This window comes from Salmo trutta, chromosome 38 (assembly GCF_901001165.1).
Source record: "Salmo trutta chromosome 38, fSalTru1.1, whole genome shotgun sequence".
Taxonomy (NCBI): domain Eukaryota; kingdom Metazoa; phylum Chordata; class Actinopteri; order Salmoniformes; family Salmonidae; genus Salmo; species Salmo trutta.
The window spans coordinates 30,022,678-30,040,427 of NC_042994.1; the positions used below are offsets into that span (position 1 = coordinate 30,022,678).

Here is a 17,750-nt window from a genome sequence, read left to right on the forward strand (position 1 = left end):
TCAACCCACCTATGTTCTCCATCTGCCCTGTTCTGTCACTTTCTCTGTATTTTCTGCTGCTATCTGTGTCTCTCTCCATCATCTACTCTTCTGTTGCTTTCTCTGTGTCTTGTCTGGTGTCTCTCTCCATCATCTACTCTTCTGTTGCTGTCTCTGTGTCTTTAGTTTTTCAATCAAAACGGCCAAGTGGATTCTGGGGTGGCTTAACTTGTTTTGGGCCTGAGTCTTTGTCACGTAAATCATCCTCTTCCCTACCATGTTTTGCCCCTGGCTGCTGCTGGTCTAAAACCTTGTTCACACTGGCAGTTTGAAGTGACTGAAATCCATTTTTTTTTGCATATCTGATTAGAATCTGTTATTTTTCCTGCAGTCTGAACAGCCAAAAAAGCACATGGAATCTGATATTTCAAGCCACATTTCAAACCACCTTCATAGGTGATTTGAAGTCAGATACAAATCTGATTCCTGGCCATGCGATTTGTGTCTGAAAGGTACAAATCAGATGTATTTGCCCTCAAGTGGTTTTTAGACTGTTACTTGTCATTTTATGTTGCTTTGCTATCTATTCTATTGACAGTCTGACAATAACATGTGGTAGCTAACTAGCTTGTTTTATTGTTTACAAACAAATGAGTGAATGTGCTAGAAAGCTAAACAGCTACATAGCTAGCTAGCTGAGGCTAATCTGAAATGTCATTTTCACTAAATTTGCAAACTTTTCTAAATACATGTTTTCAATTTGTCATTATGAGTTAGTGTGTGTAGATGGGTGAGATAAATGTTTTTAATCCATTTTGAATTCAGGCTGTAATACAACAAAATGTGGAATAAGTCAAGGGGTATGAATACTTTTTGAAAGCACTGTAGGCACTGTATTTACAACAATGCAAGAAAACCATAAAGTCCAGACACAAACCATTCACATGAAGGCCAACCAAATGGAATGATGAATTCAATTAACAATGGTCTCTCCCCTCTACACTGTTATCAATTCCTCTCAGATCTACACAAGTACATGGTGTGCAGGGCTTAGGGGATGATTTGGTATTGGAGCCACCTCTTCTGTCCTAGTCTGACCTTGGAACCTTGGTCCACCAACCTTCCTTTGGAGGGAGCCACCTCTTCTGTCCTAGTCTGACCTTGGAACCTTGGTCCACCAACCTTCCTTTGGAGGGAGCCAGCTCTTCTGTCCTAGTCTGACCTTGGTCCACCAATCTTCATTTACGTCATTTAGCAGACGCTCTTATCCAGAGCGACTTACAGTAGTGAATGCATACAATTTAATACATTTTTTCATAAATTCTTTTTTTTTTTTTTTTCTGTGCTGGCCCCCCGTGGGAATCGAACCCACAACCCTGGTGTTGCAAACACCATGCTCTACCAACTGAGCTACAGGGAAGGCACCTTTGGAGGGAGCCAGCTCTTCTGTCCTAGTCTGACCTTGGTCCACCAATCTTCCTTTGGAGGGAGCCAGCTCTTCTGTCCTAGTCTGACCTTGGACTCTTGGTCCACCAACCTTTCTTTGGCGGCCATATAAATGCCGGCCCTTGGGCTCTGAATCCAAACCCTTCTGCCACACATCTACCAACATCTCTCTGATCTTACATTGAGCCTCACCTCTACCCAGTGGAGAATCTATTGATTCATGTTTTAGCACCCTTTTGGATATTTGATCTACAAGTTCACAGAATTATTACAAACCACACAGTTTGACCTTTGTTCTGCCAGCAGCACAAACAGTGACATCACTCTCGTATAACGAGTTTATTTACCTTGATTTTATCAGGCAGGTCAATTAAATACACATTCTTAACACCTTCACACAAAAAAAAATCTATAAATAAAATGAAAAAAACACTGCATTTCAACTAATTACAATATCAATAAATGATTCGAAAGATATTCAATTTTAATCAATGGCCACTTTTATCGTGCTAATAAGAAAATGCAATAAGTTATTTATGGAGAGGAAAAAATATTGCTTCAAAGACAACTGTTTAGGACCAATATTGAAAAATACAATGTTGAAAATATTGGGCTGTAGGACCTGTCTGTAGGACCTGTCTCAGTTAAAGTGGGTCGGAAATGATTCATTAAGGTCTCTACTAACCAAATATGCTTCATTTTTGAGAGGGACTGTGTCGTATTAATCCAGCAGCACTTCGTGTTCCTCCCTCTCCATTGTCCCTCGTGCAATGTATATGGAATACACCAGGGCCAGTAGAGAGAGAAATTAAAACTTTACTACCTGTCTCAGGTAAACCGGGGTGGAAAACACAAATATGTTTTTAAAGTGGACTGTGTCATACATATCCAGCAGCACTTTGTTCTCCACCATAGAGGTGGATAGAAGGCTTACAGGCAGCGCCATTGAGGGTTTTCAACATTTTAAAGTAGTCAACTGGGTGGGACTTACTATTGATTGATTGATTTACTGAGAAAAAACAAGCACAGAGTACAATCCAGTGGATAACACGTTAAAGCGAAAATCACTTGTTTCTAATGTGGTCCCCTTATGCGTTTAGGAAGGATCACAGAATTCCATCCAGGTCAGCAGGAGGGATCAACCAATGAATTATATGGAGATAACGTTCCATAACTGCAGCTGGCAGTAAATCACCAATCTTGGCTTTGTACACTAACAAAGTAGGTGGTGGTATGTACCTTTTTGAGTTTATTTTCTACCTTCCAATACACTTATAGAAGTAGAATAGATATGGATTTCTTTAAGAGATAGGGCATGGGCAGCACCATTGAGGGCTGTCACAGAAGACAGCATTGCAATGGATAAGAGGTGTGCCTTTACATTCCTATGGAGTTAGCTTATGTAGCCTCTTCCTTCACCTCTCTCTCCTTTATCTCAACTTCTCTTTCTTCTGCCTTAATGTGTCTCTGTTCACCCTCCTCCTCTTTGACAATCACATTGAGAGTACATGTAGGTTTCTCTCCAATGTGTCTTAACTGATGATTCCTTATGTTTGTTGCCCAACTGAAACTCTTCCCACAAAGTGTGCAATGGTACGGCTTCTCCCCTGTATGTACTCTTTGATGTTCCTTAAGTACTGAATAATAATTGAAGCTTTTCCCACATTGGGTACAGTGGTAAGGTTTCTCTCCATTGTGTGCTCTCTCGTGTCCCGTAAGTTTTACTTTCTCACTGAAACTCTTCCCACATTGGGAGCAGTGGTAAGGCTTGTGATTTTTCTGATGAGTCTTCAGGTTTCCTAACTGACTGAAACTCTTCTCACAAAGAGAGCAGTGGTAAGGCTTCTCCCCAGTATGTACTCTTTGATGGTCCTTAAGTCTTCCTGAATGATTGAAGCTCTTCTCACACTGGGAGCAGGGGTAAGGATTCTCTCCAATGTGCATTCTCTGGTGAGCCTTTAGCTTGCTTGGTGTCTGAAAACTCTTCCCACATTGATGGCAAAAGTAAGTCTTATTTATTTTGGGAGTTTGTTGGTGTGATTTGTGGCGAGTTGGATAAATACAACTGTCGCTACAGCAGGGTTGGGGCTTCTGTCTGCGGTTTCCTGATGCTGTGGGACTGGGCTTGTTGTCTGAGCCTGGGTTGGAGCTCTCTCCTGTAAGAATATGAACACATATTGGGTAAGAAACAGACAGAGCGGAAACAAAGGCTTTTGGGTTTAAAAATGCAGGATTGAACATGAATTTGGTGGGATGTGAGCTGGAAGGCGTGTACATTAACAGAGCCTTAACAGACTTTACAAGGGGCTTGTTGCTTTGTATCACACAGAGATAAATTACAATGCATTGCACACTGGTGAGTACTGGACAGACATTTGTTTTGGCACTCACCCTCCCACATTCAGAAGCCGGAGGGGTATACTACAAAGCAGGATCAATGAGTTAGCCAGCTAACTTGCCTAAATATTCAGAAATAACTTTAAGCTTGATATTGGCATGGTCTAATTGACTTTGAGTAAAGCCAGTGTGTCAATGCATGAGGATGACTCAACACTGTACACATCAGCTCCCACAGCAACTGAAATGACAGCAACACTTAACAAAGAGCTGCAGTTAGTTTCAGAATAGGTGGCAAGGAATCAAAAACCAAAAGCATTGTATTTGGGACAAATCATTCACTAAACCTCAACTAAATCTTGTAATGAATAATGTGGAAATCGAGCAGATTGAGACTAAACTGTATGGAGTAACCCTGGATTGTAAACTGTCATGGTCAAAACATACTGATACAACAGTAGCTAGAATGGGGAGAAGTCTGTCCACAATAAAGCGCTGCTCTGCATTCTTAACAACACTATCATCAAGGCAGGTCCTACAGGCCATAGTTTTGTCGCACCTGAATACTGTTCAGTCGTGTGGTCAGGTGCCACAAAAATGGACTTCGAAAAATTGCAATTGGCTCAGAACAGGGCAGCACAGCTGGTCTTTGGATGTACACAGAGAGCATTAATAATATGCATGTTAATCTCTCCTGGCTCAAAGTGGAGGAGAGATTGACTTCATCACTACTTGTATTTGTGAGAGTTATTGACATGTTGAAAGCACCGAGCTGTCTGTTTAAACTACTGGCACACAGCTCAGACACCGATGCATACTAGAGGTCGACCGATTAATCGGAATGGCCGATAAATTGGGGCCGATTTCAAGTTTTCATAACAATCTGCACTCCACGAGGAGACTGCGTGGCAGGCTGACTACCTGTTATGCGAGTGCAGCAAGGAGCCAAGGTAAGGTGCTAGCTAGCATTAAACATATTTTATAAAAAACGATCAATCTTAACATAATCACTAGTTAACTACACATGGTTGATGATATTACTAGATTATCTAACGTGTCCTGCGTTGCATATAATCGATGCGGTGCTTGTTAATTTCTCATTGAATCACAGCCTACTTCGCCAAATGGGTGATTTAACAAGCGCATTTGCAAAAAAAGCACTGTCGTTGCACCAATGTGTAGCTAACCATAAACATCAATGCCTTTCTTAAAATCAATACACAAGTATATGTTTTTAAACCTGCATATTTAGTTAAAAGAAATTAATGTTAGCAGGCAATATTAAACTAGGGAAATTGTGTCACTTCTCTTGCGTTCATTGCACACAGAGCCAGGGTATATGCAACAATTTGGGCCGCCTGGCTCGTTGAGAACTAATTTGCCAGAATTTTACATAATTATGACATAACATTGAAGGTTCTGCAATGTAACAGCAATATTTAGGCTTATAGATGCCACCCGTTAGATAAAATACGGAACGGTTCCGTATTTCACTGAAATAATAAAAAAAACGGATAAAATACACCCTATTATACAGGTGGGACTGTGAAGCAACAATCATAGACACATGCATACACACATGTACACATGGATTTTGTGTTGTAGATATGTGGTAGTGGAGTAGAGGCCTGAGGGCACACACTTAGTATGTTGTGAAAACTCTTATGAATGTATTGTAATGTTTTTAAAATGTATAACTGCCTTCATTTTGCTGGACCTCAGGAAGAGTATGGGGATTCATAATAAATACAAATACAAACTTGTCTAAATATTCAGAAATAACTTGAAGCTTGATATTGGCATGGTGTAATTTGACTCAACAACCCAAAACACACATATAAGTTTAGATTTCTTAATGTACCAGAAAATCAACGGTAATGTGGGGGTTGTTAATCAAAATTAGCTGGTTAATTCAATGATCCGGATTTTTATAACCCAAAGATGATGTTGTTAGCCTGAATTTACCTGAGTCAACGGAGTCACTGTTTCTGTCCTCGCTGTCTCCCTCCTCCTCCTCTTTCACAATCACATTGAGCTCCAGTGTTTGACTGCAGTCCTCCAGCTTCACTGACACCATCTCTGGAACCCGCTGTGAGCTTCTCTGGGCGGGAACACCACAGCCAGAACCCGGTTCAGACATGGTCAGCTAGAGGTGGATCTAAAAAGAGGAGACCCAACGAGTTCAGGGGGATTTTCACTAACCTTGATCGTGGGATAGTTCCAAATATATATAACTAAAATAGCTAACAACTCATCCCGTCCAACAGGGATTAACACAAACCGGTAGCCAATTAGTTTAGCAACGGTTGGTCAATATAATTTCGCTAGCTAACTACCTAGCCAACCGCCAGCTAGCTTATTCCTCACTAGACATTTTACTCAAAATGCAACGATAGCTGGCTAAGTATAAAATAAAGACACATTTCAACTCTCACTGAATTTAGTTAGCTAGCTACACAAACGGGTTGGATTGGAGTGTTGTTCTAGCTAGGTTGGATAACAACAAAGCCAGGCCGCGGCAACCACTAACGATTCATGGAATGCGTTAGTTTACAGACCAAATTTACAAGCTCACATTGAAAATGTTAGCAGTAGGCTACCTGATATTGATTTCCTTTAGCTACTTGTTTGGTTGAGGAGATCCAGTGAGAGCGCTAGCGGAATCAATCATCCACCTGCCGACATCAGCGTCTCGTCAGCAACATTAATGAAGTACTTCCGGGTCACGGAATTTCGGAAATTTTCAAAAATAAAAGTCCTCCCATGTAATAGTAGAAAAGTGTCAATAACACTTATTTATTCATGATATAGAAAAAAAGTGTCTAAACGCTAGGGATGGGGGAAAAGTGTGACACCCATCAGGCCCCCGAGGACTGGAATTGCCCAGACCTGGTATTGGCTGATAGAGTGAAAACTATTCTAGGTGCTGCACTAGGGAATACTCAGTAGGGTCTGTAGAATACCATTTCATGGGAGACTAAATTATATGGCGTGTTGCTGGCCTTTTACTCCACCCAATCCATTGTACAAAACATTAGGAACACCTGCTCTTTCCATGACATAGACTGGTGAAGTAAATCCAGGATGAAATTTGAGACGTGTAACCTTTATTTAACTAGTCAAGTCAAGAACAAATTCTTATTTTTCAATGACGGCCTACATAGACTGGTGAAATAAATCCAGGTGAAACCAGGTGAAAGCTATGAACCCTTATTGATGTCACTTGTTAAATCCACTTCAATCAGTGTAGATGAAGGGGAGGAGACAGGTTAAAGAAGAAATTTGATGCCTTGAGACAATTGAGACATGGATTGTGTACAGAACATTTGGAAAATATTCAGATCCCTTGACTTTTCCCTCATCAACACATAATACCCCATAATGACAAAGCAAAAACAGGTTTCTAGAAAATGTTGCACATTTACTAAAACTAAAAAACTTAAATAATACATTTACATAAGTATTCAGACCCTTTACTAGGTACTTTTTTGAAGCATTTTTGGCAGCGATTACAGCCTCGAGTCTTCTTAGGTATGACACTACAAGCTTGGCACACCTGTATTTTGGGTGTTTCTCACGTTCTTCTCTGCAGATTCTCTCAAGCTCTGTCAGGTTGGCTGGGGAGCGTTGCTGCACAGCTATTTTCAGGTCTCTCCAGAGATGGTCAATCGGGTTCAAGTTCGGGCTCTAGCTGGGCTATTCAAGGGCATTCAGAGTCTTGTCGCGAAGCCACTCCTGCTTTCTCTTGGCTGTGTGCTTAGGGTTGTTGACCTGTTGGAAGGTGAACCTTCAACCCCGGGCTGAAGTCCTGAGTGCTCTGGAGCAGGTTTCATCAAGGATCTCTCTGTACTTTGCTCCGTTCATCTTTCCCTCGACCCTGACTAGTCTCCCAGTCCCTGCCGCTGACAAACACCCCCACAGCATGATGCTGCCACCACCATGCTTCACCGTAGGGATGCTGCCAGGTTTCCTCCAGACGTGACGATTGGCATTCAGGCCAAAGAGTTCAATCTTGGTTTCATCAGACCAGAGAATCTTGTTTCTCATGGTCTGAGAGTCCTTTAGGTGCCATTTGGCAAACTCCAAGTGGATTGTCATGTGCCTTTTACTGAGGAGTGGCTTCCATCTGGCCATTCTACCATAAAGGCTTGATTGGTGGAGTGCAGCAGAGATGGTTGTCAGTTTGGCCGGGCGTCCAGCTCTAGGAAGAGTCTTGGTGGTTCCAAACTTCTTCCATTTAAGAATGATGAGGCCACTGTGTTCTTGGGGACCTTCAATGTTGCAGAAATGTTTTGGTACCCTTCCCCAGATGTATGTCTCGACAGAATCCTGTCTCGGAGCTCTATGGACAATTCCTTCGACCTCATAGCTTGTTTTTTGCTCTCTCATGCACTGTCAACTGTGGGACCTTATATAGACACGTGTGTGCCTTTCCAAATCATGTCCAATCAATTGAATTTACAACAGGTGGACTGCAAGTTGTAGAAACATCTCAAGGATTAATATTTATGTAAATAAGCTATTTCTGTATTTTATTTTTAATACATTTGCAAAAATGTCTAAAAACCTGTTCTCGCTTTGTCATTATGGGGTATTGTGTGTAGATAAAGAATGGTCCATCACCCAAAGGACATCCAGCCAACTTCACACAACTGTGGGAAGCATTGGATTGAACATGGGCCAGCATCCCTATAGAATGCTTTCAACACCTTGTAGAGTCCATGCCCTGACAAATTGAGGCTGTTCTGAGGGCCAAAGGGGGTGCAACTCAATATTAGGAAGGTGTTCCTAATGTTCTGTACACTCAGTGTACATATGGTGTCATTTCATGGGGCACTGAATAATACAGAGTGTTGCTGGTCCGATTGTTTTTTTTACATCATTTTAACATTATGCCCTATGCAAAGCTGCAAAAAAGTTTTCCCCCGGACTTTTATTTTGAATACAAATTCTGAAAACCCGAAGTCTTAATGTGGATAGGATACAGCTAGTGTGTTGCTGCCATGACCCTAATCCTGCTGACTGTGTCTGGTCTGGATTAATGGAGCACTGCAATAAATGTTTGTGAGTGTCATATCAGCTGTAGTAGTTGTGCATATTTTGGCCATCTGACAGATACATCACTTTTTTAGTCTGTGGCTGAAAATAGGGAGTTTTCGCCCTCCCATGTCTGGGTAACTGCAGAGTTGTGCTGCGTTCTTATGAAGAATCTCAAATATAAAATATATTTTGATTTGTTTAACACGTCTTTGTTTACTATATGATTTCATATGGGTTATTTCATAGTTTTGATGTCTTCATTATTATTATACAATGTAGAAAATAGTCAAAATAAAGAAAAACCCTGGAATGAGTAGGTGTGTCTAAACTTTTGACTGGTACTGTATGTGTATATATATTTTTTTTTTTATTGTTGCCTGTTTTGCATGTTATTTTGGCATTAATACGTGTCACATTTCAGTTTGCAAACAATGTAAAATAAATGAATAAAACATTGAGTTAATAAAGCCACATACAAACTTGATCTCTTTTTTTGCTTTCTTGAGTAAGGCAGCTCCAAAATGCAGGTGTTTCAGCGTAGCTCAGTGCCTTCTGTGGTGGTGGGACAGCCAGCGGAAAATACGAAGCATTGGTAATGGTAATTGGTAATGTTCTCTAGTTGCTCCGTGATTGGCTCAGTGTTCTGTCACTCATCGGGACACTACGTCACCGCAAAATCTACGGGTAGAGCTTGAAAATTAGATTTTGATCTAACTTTATTAAGCGTTGATCTAACTTTATTAAACGAGCACCACTATTTATTCATCACAGACATTCACCAGAGTAGCCTCTTCTCTGGGCAGTTGAATGAGTAGAAAAGAGACTGTGCGTAAAGTAGATAATCCTACACAGGCCTGCAGTGTGATGTTATATTATTCCAACAATTAATGTATGGCATCTTTTATTCTTATGATTTATCATCACCATGATACAATACAGACTTTTCATGGATAAAGACAATCTACCAACATCATCCACCTTCAATGAAGAAGATTACAGTTTGATAGCATTTATTATTTAATGAATGGATACTTTACAATATTCTAAACCAGGGATTGGAACCAGTTCAGGGAACAGAAAAGAAAACCGGAATTTCAAGGAACAGAACCAGAACTGACAACGAAAGGGATCTATACTGTTCCGAAACAGAACAGTTATTTTAAAAGCATGGGAACTGGTTAATAATGTTATTTTACATTCCAGGCATTTTTTTCCAGTCCCTATGCACTCAGAAATGTATTCCAGTGTCTGCCTGCTGAAAATCTTTGCCAGTGTGTGTGTAGGCTACATTCCCCCTCCTCTCCCACTGAAGCCTGCACAGTCTACAGTAGCTACTGACATTACAGGCGTGATTCAGACATTACGGAGAGAGAGGTTTAATTAGAGAACATTGATTAACTATTTCAATGCTAGTTAAGGATACTATAGTTATTACGTTTCACATTGGATTTATTAACTACAAAAAAGGTAAAACATGTTTTTATTTTAATTCTGGTGCTGTTCTGCACACACAAGCTTGTTAGCTAGCTCTGGCCTAGCTTTCCATAACTCTAGGAGGCATTATCTGTACTGTAATGGAACTGAGAGTCATGATTAAGGGATAGTTCTGGTCCAACGTTAGTTAAAGCCAACTCTCTGAAGTTCAAACATTTTCAAAGTTTCATCATAGAAGGTGTACTTCTGTGAGCCTAATTCAGATAATACATGTCATAACAGATAATACATGTCATAACAGATAATACATGTCATAACAGATAATACATGTCATAACAGATAATACATGTCATAACAGATAATGTCATAACAGATAATACATGTCATAACAGATAATACATGTCATAACAGATAATACATGTCATAACAGATAATACATGTCATAACAGATAATACATGTCATAACAACAAGATGCCCAGCGTGTAATGGTTCGAACCAGTTCAGAACTTTACTTTGCTGGAATGGAACAAAAAAACAATAACGGTTCTGTTCAGAACGAAATGATTGGAAAATACTTTCAGGTTCCAAACCCTGTTTTAAACACTGGTTCCATCCAGATCATGACATAACAATAGACTTGATGTCAATACAAACCAGCCCTTCTACTGAGTTTAATCATGTATAACTGAATTCTACTGGAGTCTATGGACTTATTTTGTATTCAATAGAATAGCCCATAGGGCCCATGGTCAAAAGTAGTGCACTACAGAGGGAATAGTGCGCCATTTGGGACATTCAGCCCCAGTATATACTATATATAGACTCAGCCCCAGTATATACACTATATATAGACTCAGCCCCAGTATATACTATATGTAGACTCAGCCCCATTATTCAGCTCAAGTCAAAAATAGATTATGCTACTATGAACTGTTTTACATTTAAATGTTAGTCGTGTACATGGGCATACGTACCTTTAAAGGGACATTTCAAAAACATTCTACTACATATTTATCATCTCAAGCACCACCCCAACATCAACATATGTGAAAATGACACGTTTCTATGTTTGTAGTAAAAAAAAAAAGATAAAGGAAGATACTTTTGTAGTGCTAACCGACGTAGCGTATGTGGACACCTGCTCATCGAACATCTCATTCCAAAATCATGGTCAAATGTAGTGCACTACATCCAGGTCGTATAATTCCATCCAGGTCAGGAGGAGGTCAGGAGGAGGAGTCAACCAATGAATTATAGTCCTGAGCTAACATTCCACAACTGCAGGTAGCAGTAAATCACTAACCTTGGCTTTGTACCTGTTCAGACTATACACACTGCAGCACATTAGGAGGTGGTATCCTGTTCAGACTATACACACTGCAGCACATTAGGAGGTGGTATCCTGTTCAGACTATACACACTGCAGCACATTAGGAGGTGGTATCCTGTTCAGATTCTACACACTGCAGCACATTAGGTGGTATCCTGTTCAGAAGTAATTCATAAAATAAATTATGCTTGGGTCAAGGCCAGGAACAAAGGCTTAGGCCCGGACTGGCAACCTGGTTTACAATGAGACATGTATAGTTAACGTAAAACCAATCAGGGTTTAGGTCTGGGCATAGCACTATTACAGCAACCACTATAGTTGTTAATGATCTTGTCTCGATCTCATCTAAATACGGATGATACTATTACGTTATGGAATTATCCCGACTGCTGCCTTGGCTGTGACAAGGCTACAGTCGGATTTCACAGTTGTGCAGGAAAGCCCTTACTGATTTAAAACTCAAATGGTGCTGCCCATGACCATGCTGTCACAGAAGATGCAACTGCAAGGATAGGTGTGAATTTCAATACCTATAAAGTTGCTTATGTATCCGCACTTCACCTTTATTTCACGTCACTCTCCTCTCCCTCAACTTCTTTCTTTTCTCCCTCCTCCTCCTCCTCCTCCTCCTCCTCCTTGACAATCACATTGAAAGCACAGGCAGGCTTCCCTCCAATGTGTATTTTCTCATGACTTTTAAGACTTCTTAGCTGAGTGAAACCCCCCCCACACTGAGAGCAGTGGTAAAGCTTCTCACCTGTATGTACTCTCTGATGTTTCTTAAGGTTTCCTGGCTGACTGAAACTCTTACCACAAAGAGAGCAGTGGTAAGGCTTCTCCCCTGTATGTATTCTCTGATGTTTCTTAAGGTTTCCTGGCTGACTGAAACTCTTACCACAAAGAGAGCAGTGGTAAGGCTTCTCCCCTGTATGTATTCTCTGGTGTTCCTTAAGGCTTCCTGAATAATTAAAGCTCTTCTCACATTGGGTGCAGTGGTAAGGCTTCTTTCCACTATGTACTTTGCCATGTCTCTTAAGGTTTACCTTCTCGCTGAAACCCCTCCCACATTGGGAGCAGTGGTAAGGCTTCTCTCCAGTGTGTACTCTTTGATGATTCTTTAGATTACTTGAGGAACGGAAACTCTTCCCACATTGATGGCAGGGGTAACGACCACAACCAGGTAGTGTTGATGTACCTGGGTCAACTACATTACTATTGTCCTCCTCAACTTCTCGCTTTTCCTCCTCTTTGATTTCCCTCTCACTCCCCTCCTCTTTGACAATCACATTTAAAGCACAGACAGGCTTCCCTCCAATGTGTATTCTCTGATGACTTTTAAGACGTTGTAGCTGAGTAAATCCCTCCCCACACTCAGAGCAGTGGTAAGGCTTCTCTCCAGTGTGTACTCTTTGATGATTCTGTAGATTACTTGAGGAACGGAAACTCTTCCCACATTGATGGCAGGGGTAACGACCACAACCAGGTAGTGTTGATGTACCTGGGTCAACTATACCACTATTGTCCTCCTCTTCCTCAACTTCTCGCTTTTCCTCCTCTTTGATTTCCCTCTCAACCTCCTCCTCTTTGACAATCACATTTAAAGCACAGACAGGCTTCCCCCCAATGTGTTTCCTCTGATGACTTTTAAGACGCCTGAGCTGAGTGAATCCCTCCCCACACTGAGAACAGTGGTAAGGCTTCTCTCCACTGTGTGATCTCTGATGATTCTTTAGGTCTCCTGCGAAACGAAAATTCTTTCCACACTGTGAGCAGTGGTAAGGTTTCTCCCCTGTATGAATTCTCTGGTGTTTCTTAAGGCTTCCTGGCTGACTGAAATGCTTCCTACAAAGAGAGCAGTGGTAAGGTTTCTCCCCTGTATGTACTCTTCGGTGTTCCTTAAGGCTTCCAGAATGGTTGAAGCTCTTCCCACATTGGGTGCAGTGGTAAGGCTTCTCGCCACTATGTAATCTCTCGTGTCTCTTAAGGTTTGCTTTCTCACTGAAACTCTTCCCACATGCAGAGCAGTGGAAAGGTTTCTCTCCAGTGTGTACTCTTTGATGATTTTTTAGAATAGTTAAGGAACTGAAACTCTTCTCACATTGAGGGCAGGAGTAACTCCCACGTCCAGGTAGTCTTGATGCTGTGGAACTGGGCTTGTTGACTGAGTCTGGGTTGGGGATCTCTCCTGTAAGAATATGAACATATATATGGTCAGAAACTGACAAAGAAACAACGGCTTTAAGCTTACCAACGCAGGATTCAACATTAATTTGGATTAACAGAGTATTGAGATAAATACTTTGCAATGGGCTTGTTGCATAGCATCACACATAGATAATGCCATTGTGAAATTACAATGCATTGCCAAATTGTTGGTAGACACTCGCCTTCACTCTTACACATACAGAAGCCTGAGGGGTATAATACAAAGCAGAATCAATGAGTTAGCCAGCTAACTTGCCTAAATATTCAGAAATATATATATTTTTTGAAAGATAAACTTGAAATTGGCATGGTCTAATTGACTTAACAACCAAAAACATATCTAAGTTACCATTTCTTAATTAACCAGAAAATCAATAGTTATTTTTGGTTGTTCAACTCTCTGAAACAAAGAGGATGTTAGCCTGAATTTACCTGAGTCAACAGAGTCCCTGTCCTCCTCTCGCTCTTCCTCCTCCCCCTCATTGATTTCTCTGTCCTCCTCCTCCTCTTTGACAATCACATTGAGTTCCACTGTTTGATTGCAGTCACCCAGCTTCACTGACAGCAACTCTGGACCCCGCTGTGAGCTTCTCTGGGCTGGAACACCACAACCAGAATCTGGTTCAAACATGGTAGGCTGGAGGTGGATCTAAAAGAGGAGACCGAAAGAGTTCAGGGTGATTTTCACAAACCTGATCGTGGTATAGCTCCAGAAAAGACAAACATGTATCTAAGCTAGCTAACCACACATCCCGTCCAGCAGGAAACCTTTTTCCATAAAATAAATATAGGATTGACGGCAACAGCCAGTCAGATTAGGCTATAAGTGAAGAAAAACACTGGCTGTTGAGTACAAGCATATTCAGTTCAAATGCATTACTAATATCTGATACACTCAGTAACCTATTCAGTAGCCTATTCAAACATTCGCCTATAGGCTATTAGGCAACACAAGCATTTTCTTGTGTTAGAATTAGGGACAATTCCTAGGTAACAAAGTGATGTAGACACAGAGTTGTCTCTTTAAAATGTATGAAAAACCAATGAATACAAAGTTAAACAAACCATACAACTCCATGCACAAGGACTAATTTTAACAATTTACACAGAAAATTCTACAAAGTTTGGTAACATTGACGGCACCAAACAGCAAAAACTGTCAATCTGCACTGTTTTTGTATAATTTTCAGTGGAAATTGTTAAAAGTAGTTTAGAATTGTTTTTAGTGTGTATTTTAAACTCAGTGGACTTGGAAACTAGAAGTGTTCCTGGGTAGAATGGACCTTTTACTGCAGCACAACGTACAGAAGATTATGGATGGTGCAATAAATGATAGGAGGACACACATTGTTGACCATTTAGACTTGAACAAATTAGCAAATAAATAACAATATTTTATATACATATTTTAATTATTCTTTGTATGATAACTAGTATAAAACTGATAATTGTGGACAGTAATTAACAGGACTATACACAGAACACATTGTTCACCCTTTAGGCTGGAAAAAATTAAATAAACAAACAAATCGCATAAAATCTTATAGAAATACTTTTATGTACAAAGTATACACAGAGAGGAAGAGGAAGAGAGAGGCCCAACTCAGCTGCAAATCTGTCTCCCTCCAGCAGGTGCCGTTTTCTCGTTGTTTTGCCCACCAAGCAGGGAGTTTTGTATGGAGGTCAATGAGAGTGAGTCGATTTTGTTCAACAAAAAAAGTCATGGCTTATTTGCTGCACAAGGTTTACTTGATCGAATAGAAGTTGTGTCATCCTTATGTCGTTACGAGTGTACTGATATAAGTAGGACACGTGACATGCGAGACACAACTTTTAGAAAAAACATTGGAGTCTCGAGATGTCCATGCATATTCATGGCATGACGCTAGGGCTCTGAAGAGGGCGGTGTGGTCTGCACAACGCATCATCGGGGGACAAACTACCTGCCCTCCAGGACACCTCCCGCACCCGATGTCACAGGAAGACCAAAAAGATAATCAAGGACAACAACCACCCGAGCCACTGCCTGTTCACCCTGCTGCCGTCTAGAAGGGAGAGACAGTACAGATGCATCAAAGCTGGGACCGAAAGACTGAAAAATAGCTTCTATCTCAAGGCCATCAGACTATTAAACATCACTAACACAGAGAGGCTGCTACCTACATACAGACTTTTCCATATCTTTATATGTATATATTCTTACTACATTCCTTTACTTAGATTTGTGTGTATTGGGTAGTTGTTGTGGAATTGTTAGACTACTTGTTAGATATTACTGCACTGTCGGAACTACAAGCACAAGCATTTCGCTACACTTGCATTAACATCTGCTAACCATGTGTATGTGACCAATAACAACTGATTTGATCCATCACTCTCCATTGAATACAGGCGGTTGACGTCAACAACCCTCATCAAATATTCAAAAAAGGATTACAATAATGAGATGTATCGACCAATTCAAAGAAAGGATAGGCGGGAGCTAGACAGCCCACCGTGAAGCTTTGTGAACAACCACTCCCATAATTAGGGCGGAGAGACATGTATCTTGTCACTATATCCAGTATATCCATGACGGGACTCTTATTCTGAAGGATTCCAAAAGATCCTTGACCTGGAAGAATTTTGTTATTCTTGCCTGTTTCACAACTGTATTTTATTATTTTGATGGAAACCCGAATTTTGCATCTTATGTTGCTACAAGTTATGTCGACATTCCTTCTTAATTTGCTTGAAAACTTTATGGAAAAAGTGTTACGCCTTGATCACACCAAAAGTATCATTGTATTTTGGTACACCAGAAGTACATTCATTCATATCCAATGGGACACTGTGTTTGCTTTACAGAATTGCGTTGAATTGATCGAACGCATAAAAGTGTATGCCTGGACGGATTGACAGAAATTGTAGCTGAAGGTTGAACTGTTGCTGCATACCATTTTGCGCAAATTCACTGTAGGTGTGTTCGAAGCATTAGGATTCGACGTTTGCATAAACCGGTAGCTGGTGTTGTGCCAAGAAAATGCAAGAACATTTAGAATTGCGTGCGTACGCGTTCACGCATTAGTGGGGGCTGAATTCTGGCAGGGGGTTGATTTTCGGCACAACACCTGCTAACGTTAGTTTAGCAACGTTTAGTCCTGCTAATTTTGCTAGCTCGTTACCTAGATAGCTAAAACCAAATATTTTATTTATTTAATTAGGCAAGTCAGTTTAAGAACAAATTCTTATTCACAATGACGGCCTACCAAAAGGCCTGTGGCTAAACAATGAGCAGCCGGGTACCTAATTTCGCAACAGTCATTTTACTCACGATGAGTCGACAGCTGGCTAACTATGAAATAAAAGTCACTTCAATCGTGACCCTGAAATAAAGTTAGCATGTTAGCTAGCTAGCTACACACACGGGTCGAACGGGAGATGTGTAGCTGGCTAACGGCTAGCTAGCTGGGATAACAACAAAGCCAGGCCGCGGAAACCACTTTCATCATTGAATATGTTGGTTTACAGACCGTGCTACAAGCAGAATTTAAAAACATGTTAAAAATTTGCAATAGTTACCTGGAACTGATTTATTGTAGCTAAATGTTTGGTTGAAAAGAACTTGAGGAAATGGTGAGGTCTCGTAGAGCAAACCGAAAAATGTATCCACTTTCCGAGTGCGTCTGGTCTGGATTATGAGCTGCTGCAGGAAATGTTCGTGAGCGTCGTATCAGCGGTGTCATTGTGCATGTTTTACTAGCCTCTGACGGAAAGAAGTCAGGCAAAACAAATGCAAAAGCGAAAATAGATATTTCAACCAAAACAAGACAGCTATCATTACATTCTATCTGCAGTGTGATGTTATATTATTACAACAGTGTACAGCATCTGTTATCCTTATTTATTATCATAATGTTACTATCAAATCAATTGTATGGGTCACACATGGTTAGCAGATGTTAATGCGAGTGTAGCGAAAGGCTTGGCTTCTAGTTC

The 17,750-nt window shown here is 40.7% G+C and overlaps 2 protein-coding genes across 4 annotated transcripts; both read right to left on the bottom strand.

The window, feature by feature from the left end:
• Positions 1–1,708: 1,708 nt before the first annotated feature.
• LOC115177686 (zinc finger protein 239-like) lies at positions 1,709–6,502 on the bottom strand. 2 transcript variants are annotated; one of them, XM_029738635.1, is made up of 3 exons: positions 6,363–6,502; positions 5,728–5,920; positions 1,709–3,581 (listed from the first exon to the last, which is right to left on the bottom strand). In XM_029738635.1, exons 2-3 carry the CDS (start codon positions 5,900–5,902, stop codon positions 2,824–2,826), a joined length of 933 nt encoding a protein of 310 aa, XP_029594495.1. In that variant the 5' UTR covers positions 5,903–5,920; positions 6,363–6,502; the 3' UTR covers positions 1,709–2,823. The 2 variants fall into 2 exon arrangements, with proteins under 2 accessions (XP_029594495.1, XP_029594496.1); XM_029738636.1 differs by lacking the exon at positions 6,363–6,502 and adding an exon at positions 6,198–6,339.
• A 3,184-nt stretch (positions 6,503–9,686) lies between these two features.
• On the bottom strand, positions 9,687–17,516 carry LOC115177648 (endothelial zinc finger protein induced by tumor necrosis factor alpha-like). 2 transcript variants are annotated; one of them, XM_029738585.1, is made up of 4 exons: positions 17,334–17,516; positions 14,205–14,421; positions 13,066–13,752; positions 9,687–12,762 (listed from the first exon to the last, which is right to left on the bottom strand). In XM_029738585.1, exons 2-4 carry the CDS (start codon positions 14,401–14,403, stop codon positions 12,131–12,133), a joined length of 1,518 nt encoding a protein of 505 aa, XP_029594445.1. In that variant the 5' UTR covers positions 14,404–14,421; positions 17,334–17,516; the 3' UTR covers positions 9,687–12,130. The 2 variants fall into 2 exon arrangements, with proteins under 2 accessions (XP_029594445.1, XP_029594443.1); XM_029738583.1 differs by having other exon boundaries at positions 9,687–13,752; positions 17,334–17,515.
• Between the last annotated feature and the right edge of the window lie 234 nt (positions 17,517–17,750).